At 41.3% G+C, this 8733-nt stretch overlaps 1 protein-coding gene across 1 annotated transcript in view; it reads right to left on the reverse strand.

Moving 5' to 3' along the window:
• Nucleotides 1-2865: 2865 nt before the first annotated feature.
• KL (klotho) overlaps nt 2866-8733 on the reverse strand; it is a gene marked incomplete at its 5' end in the record, with an annotated part of 52003 nt that continues 46135 nt past the window's right edge. Inside the window, 2 exons of the mRNA XM_009290270.1 lie at nt 2866-3203; nt 7070-8186. Of these exons, the coding sequence (XP_009288545.1) occupies nt 2866-3203; nt 7070-8186 (1455 nt within the window). The remainder of the gene's footprint in view (nt 3204-7069; nt 8187-8733) is intronic.

An 8733-nucleotide genomic window follows, 5' to 3' on the forward strand; every position in this document is an offset into this window, starting at 1 on the left:
TTAGTGGAGGGTGATTTTTTTCAAGAAGATTGACAAGAAACTTGCACTGGCCCCTGATTACATAAAATGAAGCAGATTCCCGAGGCAAAACCATACCATTATCTCCATCAGACCAGCCTGTATTTTCCCTGGCCCATCATTGTGCAATTCAGTCGCCAAGAGCTATGCATTGCCGTGCACAGGCAGCACCGCAGGCAGAGAGCTTAGGAGAAGACTTTGGCAACTGCTGTGCTCAGCTCGAGCTCATCGCTGCTCTGCAGTGATATTTAAAAACTCTTCTGAAGGGAAGAGCGCCCAAGGCTGCGTTATTTCTATGGGCCACGGCACCATGAGTGGATGCGATCATACAGCTTCATAGCAACAAATCCCAATTTACCTACAAATTAGATATCCAGCTGGTGCCATCTGCCTGTCGGTGGTTACATATCACCCAGCCTCTATGGGAAGAGCCTGCAGCATCTCCTCTGTGCTCGGACTGCTGTTTCACACATTGCGCTGTGGCTGGGCCATTAAATACCACAGGGCAGCAACTCGCTGGATGGTTAATGGTTAGTGAAGTGTCAGGACGGGCTGGCGCCCACCGGCATGGTACCCGTGCTCTTCTGGACTTGCCCTGCCCAGGCCCCCCGAACACCCTCAAACCCAGGGGAGGCATGCACACCGGGCTTCTCAGAGAAATCAGGCCCAGACTTTTTTTGTTTTACCAACAGCAAAATAATTATAAGATACATACATGCACACACATAACATACAAGTCAGGCATGACCTGGCTACAGTTTGTATTAAATGAATGTCACTTTTTGTTATGTGCTGTGAAGGCATCTGACTACTGGAGTAATGTATTGCAAGGTGATTCATTGCCATGCCATGGAAAAAGCCATTTGGCATTTCATACATTTAGGGAGAGCTATTTCTTTGCAATCCACACTGCACCAGGCACCAATGCATAAATAAACAGCAGTTTAAAATTTGCTCTTCTTCTGCAAGTCCTATCAGGCTATAGATAATTTTTATATCTATTTTTAATACTTCATCACTTACCCTGAATTTTTCACCTTAATCTTGATACCAAAATATACATTAGTGCAAAGAGAGACCATTTTAAGACTGGAACTAGAGGACAAATATATTAATCATTATGATAAAATACTAATTCTTTTCTATTTCTATAGATTATTTAAGAAAAAATATAATCTTAGGTTACAAATGAAAATCATATTTCATATGCAAGTTTTAATTTACAGTATAGAATCACAGAATCATAGAGTATTCAGGTTGAAAGGAACCCTGGGAGGTCATTTAGTCATCTACTAGTCATCTAGTAGATAAACATCACATTTAATACAGCATAATCAGCTTTAGTAGACAAATAATTCTTAATTAACACAGAGCACATTTCCTTTAAAATATTCTTTCCAGTGACTGACATTATTCACATAGCAATAAAAATACAATTACAGCTGAAGGCGATGTAGGCCTAGAGTTAGAGAGCGGAGAAAAATGACCTCACTGCTTTATACCGAGGACACTCCTAATGTAGTGATTCACAAGGCAGGCAAAATAACAGGGTTTTTTTCTGTTCTCTCTCTGTTCCTACCAATAAACAATGTTGCTAATATTTTGCTAATTTATCTTGCTGAGAGAAAAATGAGAGGCCCACAGACGTTCAGTAGTACTTTGGGATGAAATGCTGCCAGGGCCAGATCCAGTTGCTCAAAGGAGACCCTCCACCCAACCTGGAAAAGGCTTGGAGCAACAGCTCCAAGATCTCAGATCCTGGCAAAAGCAGCAATAAAGTGCTGAATTATTACACCAAAATGCTGGGTTTTAAAGTCTGCACACTCAACACAAATGGTATGCAGAGACCATCTTACTAAATTACCCACAATTTTCCATCAGGTAAGTAGCCAGGCAGCAGCGAAGTGCCAGCTGTGTGCAACTTGCTGCAAGAAGTGCAGAAACGGGGTGCCCCAGCCCTGCCATGTCCTTGGGTACAGGGCACAGGGTCAGGCACAGAGTTTTCTGACAACTGAGGCAGCAAGGACATCCCAGTTCCTGCTCTCTGCTTTTTTATTGAGCAAATGAAAGAGAAGCCCTTTCACCCTTCCCATCTCTTCCCATCAGGTGAAAATTTGACCCCTGCAATCCCTGGCCATGCCCCTGCTGCTTTCCCCACTGAAAAAGACACAGTTCCTTTTAGCTGAAGTTCCCCGATGACATCCTGAAGTCGGATGCAGCCGTCAGCAACCTGAGGAGTAGTTAACTAATTTACCGAGAGCTCTCAGCAGCACAGACTCATGTCCCCCTGTTCTTCCCTCTGCATCTGCTTTAGGAAAGGGTGTGTCCTTTCCCCCAGTGCTGCTTTGTGCAATTCTCCTCTGTCTCCACTCCATCACGTTCCCTGCTCCAGTCAGGTGTTGGCTCTGATCATGCAACATCAGCATTAAACTCTAATTTGGAAAAGTAAACCATTTTGTTTCTCCCCATTCTTCTCTTGGAGAATTCGACATTCAGGCTCTTCCATCACTCCATGTCTTCAAAACATGCTTTTACCTCTCCAACTCAGCAAGGGAAAACCAAGGAGAGGAAAGCATCTGCTCAACAAAAGGTCCCAGGGAAAGTTGTGAGGTAATGCCAACCACAGGAATTAAGGACTGGCCATAAACCAAATGCACTAAACCAGACAAAACGATTTCTGGAAGCCATATGCTAGCAATCTCTTCTCAGTGTCAATGTCCTGCAGTATCAGGCAATGTAAATGCTGTCCTAGTGCTGAAGCAATCATGACATTGTGCGCTCTTATTTCAGATTTCCCAAGGGGATGCAAGAGAAAGGGCAGTGAGTGATGTATTCAGAGGGGCAGCTCTATTTGTACCTTCTGTCTACCCTCTTGGAGTAGTAAGTAATGAAGAAAATAGTAACAATAAAAGCAACAAATATGAAAGAGATAAAGGCTAATAAAGATTTTCCAGTTCGGAAGAAGTGGCATTCAGGACACGAGGCAATCTCTTCTGGGCACAGCAACTCAGGAGTTTCAGGACCAGGAAAACCGTTATTATCAATTATTTCTCTGTAATGTTTCATAGAAGGCTTTGGTTCGTATTGATTTGCAACATAACTGTAGAGACCATAATTAGGAGCAGTCTTGTCATTAAAAGAGTAGACAAAATATCCTTGCAGGTTAACATTATCCAAGGTGTAAGCTGCGAAAGAAAACAATGGGTTGAAGAAATGAATTAATGTCACTTTGGCATTCAAGAGCAGTACCATATGCCAGTACATAAAGCAGGGGCAGGGGGATGTTAAACCCACATGTGCCCTTCTCTTCTCAAAAATAAGGTAGTACATCTATGAAGGGTTTGTCATAAAAAGTCAGAATTTGTCAGCCATTGCCAGACAGTGTGACCTGTGAGTATCCTGCAATTTATTTCCTTGTGCTTGGTAAACACAGCTGTGAGCGCATGACTGTTTAATGATCAGCATGGAGCCTATCATGAAAAGATGGCTCTCTTTTTTATGTATGAAAGAATACAGGTTTTGGTTTTCCTGCACTTGGATTTCTGCAACCTGTTTCTCCGATTGCTCTTTCTCCCTTGCAGAGCACCTCCTGATGGGGACGGCCGAGGAATGGAGGACATCGGGCTAGACTTCTCACTAGCAAAGGCACAGTGACACCAGAAAAAGACACGCCCATGCTAAGGTCATGTACTGGGATATCACCAGCGCAAGTGGAAATGTTATACAGATCATAGTCCTCTCTTGTTATTGACCTAAGTTTCTGATCCAAGATGAGCTGTATTAGTCTTTATTGAGAACATGTCCACAATCCATTCTGCTAACTTGGCTACTGGAAGAGGTCCAGCAGCTGGAGCATTAACCTTGAGCCATCAGTCCCGCTTGACAAAACCAATCAATCCATAGTAGTAAATGCAAACTGTAATACGTTATCTCTCAAAAGCACTATTTTTAACAAATTAAAGCAACATCTTCTAGCAGATGAACACAGGACTGAAAGCTAACAATTGCTGAATTTTCATATGCCTCTGAAAACAATTCTTTCTGCAGCCACACACAAGACATTTAGCACCTCTAACCTACTTTTCATGTGTAAAATGAAATAATATTTAACTGCCTTTTTACAGAGCTGCTACCCAGGATAATTAGTTTGTGTTTGTAAAACCGCATATGGATTTAATGGTGTTACATAAATGGTTATTGCTGTTCTTTGTTTTCAATTGGCAAAGATGTACTTAAACAGTGTACAAAGCACTTAAAAATATAGCCTCAGTCCAAAGGGTCCCATACTGTATTCTGGAATCATTTATCTGCACAAACCTGTTGGCTCCCCTGGAACAATGCAGGTGAGCAACATTACGTGTTGCCACGTGCAGCCCCTGAAACCAGCTGAAGGAAGAAGGCAGAATAGGAACTTTAAGGCAAGAGCACAGATGTACCAAATCCCCTCTCATTCCTCTCCAGCGTGACACTGAGGTAAGGACACAGTATCTGTAGTTCATCTCAGTTACTGCACAGGGTCTTGCAGAAAAAAGGCAAGTTTTGGAGAAACCTGAATCCGTCATGATGCCAAGGTTAAGAGCTTGCTCCCTGTGTAAGGACAAGATGGACAAAAGCACAATACCAGAGCGGGAGAAGAAGAGAGAATGAAAAAGCTGGTATTACTGATGGACCAAACACTATGGAGGAGTGTATGATGTCAAAAGTGGGAGAGTGAGCTTTAGGACAGGTATTATGGCTAGTTAGCAGGGACATACTCACCTATGACAAAGAAGGTGGAAAGATAGGAAAATATGGCTTACATGTGATGGTTAAGTTGAAAAACATAGGAGCTATTTCCAGGCTGGATAGAAGAGGGGAGAAGGAAGTGATTGGGGGATACTGGTACCAGATCAGTACAAATGACAAAGTTCTGTCAAAAACAGGGGGATGTGCAGGTGCTCTGGCTAACAGGAACTGGCAGAAAAGCCCATATCCATACACACTTTGAAAACAGAAGTGCCACGAACTGGTACCGTCTAAAGTGGTAGAAAGGAGAGAAGCAATACAGAAAAAACAGATTGAAACCATATGCCCAAATACAGCCAAGATACAGTTTTTTAACTACAGATGCAGAAAACATGCAGCCAGTGCTTCAAAATGCTGGAGAAGGAACCCTTGGACACTTAATATTGATGTTCAGTAATTCATGAAAGAGGTGGAAATTACAGAGGAGGAAGTTAAAGCCAGTATTAACAGGATGACCTAGCAAATTATGGAATTGCCACCCATCCTTCACCACCTAGCAAAAGAGTGGAATAGATTACATAAGGCTTGATAAATAAGAATTACAGGAGATATATATACGATTAATGCCAATCAGCTTAGCTTTATGAATAATAAATCTTGTCAAACTAACTTGACATCTATTTTATGAGATCAGCAGATCAATAAAAGTAATGATGTTTGATGTAATATACTTACAACTTCACAAGGCAGCTGACTTGGGATTATTTGGCATTTGAATCAAGAAAATAGAATTTTACGAGGTCAAGGGGATCCCATAATAAACAGATTTCAACTGGTCTCAAATAGAACTAGTAAGTCTAGAAATGTAATTGCAGGTAAGTAAGTGTCACAGTAGGTGTATTTCTACCGTGGTCATGGAGATTGTCTTTTAGCACCAAGATACTTAATTGATCTTAAATGTATCAGCAACCTGAAAGAAAAGTAAAACTATTTCTCACAAAGTTTGCAAATAACACAAAGATTAGGGACATAATTTAGCTAGCGTAGCAAGCTTTGCACAAGCAACTGGCATTTGAACATGACCAAATGTGAGGATGTCAAATTACAAGCAGACCATACTTTGGTAGAGGAAGTTCTGCCTGGGGGGGCCGTAATCTGTAACCGAGTTTGAAATCTCAGTAGATAACCACAGAGTGTGTGCAACTACCTGCTGCCATGGCCAAAAGGGCTAACGGGCTGCTTAGATGTATGAAAGAGTAGTAAAAGGGTAAGAGGTTACATTATATGTGCCTGAGATACAGGTGTGGCTGTGGCAGGAACAGTGTGTCCAGGTCTGGGTTTACCCCTCTCAAGAAGAATGCTGCCAAACGGGAAAAAGTTTAATAATTGAAAGGTTCTAAATTATGTTTTCTAGTAAGAGACACAAAGAGCTTTGTCTGTGCTATTTATCAAAGAGATAAATGAGAGATAGCTTGTTTTCTGTGAATACCTACACACGTAAAATACATGGAAATGCACAACAAAATGGCTTAAAGCTGAAGCTAAAGAAATTAATACTAGAAGTAAGATTTTTATATATATATACACACACATATATATAGAAATAGTAAATAATTAGCCACTGCAACAGCTTACAGTGAGATGTAGAAGATTCTTCATCAGTAAAAATGATCTCATTCGGGTCTTGTGCTTTTCTTAAAAAACAGCGTGTGTTGTACGACAGGATGACTCAAAATGTCTCCTTCTTGCCTTATAATTTACTAATCTTTGAGACAGAGAAAAAGACCAGTTTGGGTTCTGAATAGCAGGAAAGAGTCCAGGAAATGGCATAATGAGGTAGATAGATAGCTGAATTACTATGAAGATCACTGTTGGATAAGATCACTGTGTTGGATAAGATACAGAGACAGCTGAGGAGCAGAACTCATACCCAGCCCTGAGGCACATCAGTGGAGAGAAGCAACAAAGCAAAACAACAGTAGAAGTGCAATAAGAAGAAAATCTGACTAAATAGATGTGGAACTACTCATATAATATCTGCTTAAATTTCTTGAATCCACAAAAATGTTCTTCTGCTGTCTTATGTGGAATATGTGCAAGGTCAGTCTTCCTGATGTTTAGTAACACCAATCAATCGTAAATCAAAGGAAAAACCATCTGTTATAACAGGTAATTTATTATCTGTTATAACAGATAATTTATTTATAACATTTAATTTATGGAATGTTCTACATAGGATTTATTTTTTTAAAGTTAAACATACTCTATCACACAGCGTATACTAATACTGGAATTTGTGACATACAAACCATCTATGGTTCCTTACCTTTTAAAGCTTCATTGATGTAATTCTGTATGTAATACACTCTGAGCTTATCATGCACCATATTCTGGTCATCGTCAATTCCATTAGCCATAACATAAACTGGGACATCGCCATACTTTGATTTAACCCACTTGAGCAATTTACGCAGTCCCCAGGGCACTACTGCAGCTCTGTTGGGGGACTGCAGCCATGTGATGTCATTGATCATTTGAACTTCAAGATAGTGGTCATATTTTAGTGCATCTTCTTTCTCCCAGCCCACAAGGGTAGTAGTGTAGTGACTCAAGGCAAAAAAATCAAATGAGCCCTGGATTAACTTCTTTTCATCTTCTGAGAAATAAGGCAAGTGGAAATTATACAGGTCAACAGCATTTCTTCGGTGAAGCCATGCTCTCATCACCTGTGGATAGTCACCATTCCCAAAGATGGGCTCTGCAAGCCAGCCAATGTCGAACTCTAAAATTCTGTCAGCAACTTCTTGGTCATTCCCAGAGAAGGGACAAGCTGGTTCTACCCAGTCGGCTTGCAGAGCTATAGATATTTTACCCTTTTGAGATCTCCTGAATTCTTTGTCATAAAGATGCCATGCTTTTGCATGGGCTTTCAACAGGTTGTGCCCTGCGGTGTATGTCAAGTTTTTCACAGACGGTTCATTCATTGTGATCCAAAATTTGACATGGTCCCCAAGACTTGTAAAGCAGAATTTGGCATACTCAACAAAAGCCTGAATGGTTTCTGGGTTTTCCCAAGCTCCGTATTTGGCAAGGGAAACTGGAAGCTCTTGATTCTCAGCCATAGGTTGCCATAAAGCAACAACAGGAGTTATGTTAACTCTGAGAAGTTCACTAGCAAAACACTGATAATAATGTACAAGTGTGTGGTTGATTAGAGAAAGGTTACCTAAAGGAAGGATTAGAGACCATTTCAGTGAAAAATGAAAGTGTGTGACATGCATTTCTTGCAGAAGAGAGACCTGGAGCCTGATAGCAGCAAAGTCAACACAGTGACGCTTGCGTTTCGAGGTGAAAACTCCATCCACTTTAATAAGCTGCTTCGTCTGGTGAATGTCCCACACATAAACATTAGAGTCAAGAAACTGGGCGGGTGTCGTGTCTACCTAGGTAGAATAAGAAACATACCAGATTCAAGCTGTTTGTTCTAGGTAGGTGGGAACATCATAACCACCAGGCACAACATAGTGAAAGAATATCGTAAGTCAAAACATTGCATTTAGCACCCCTCTCACATCTCTGATACAGTAACATCTCTGGCTCATATGAATGAATTCATCTTCTGTTAACATGTGATGTCAGAAAAGTACCGAATCCATATATCATTTTCATCCTACTTTCCAAACAAGCTTTTGCTAATGGTCACCATGTTTATGTCTTGGGACAACTGGTTAAGGGATCAGGAGCACAAGTAGTGTTCTCCTCTACCCTTCCGGTTGCAGGGAACGATGAGGGAAGAAACAGGAAGAGCCAGCAGATCAATACCTGGCTCCGAGCCTGGTGTCACCAGCAGAATTTGGGGTTTTTTGATCACGGGTCAGTCTACACAATGCCAGGCCAGCTGGCAACAGACGGGGTACACCTGTCTCAAAGGGGGAAAAGGATCTTTGCACAGGAGTTAGCAGGGCTCATTGAAAGAGCTTTAAACTAGAT

Source organism: Aptenodytes forsteri, unplaced genomic scaffold, assembly GCF_000699145.1.
Source record: "Aptenodytes forsteri isolate BGI_AS27 unplaced genomic scaffold, ASM69914v1 Scaffold155, whole genome shotgun sequence".
Taxonomy (NCBI): domain Eukaryota; kingdom Metazoa; phylum Chordata; class Aves; order Sphenisciformes; family Spheniscidae; genus Aptenodytes; species Aptenodytes forsteri.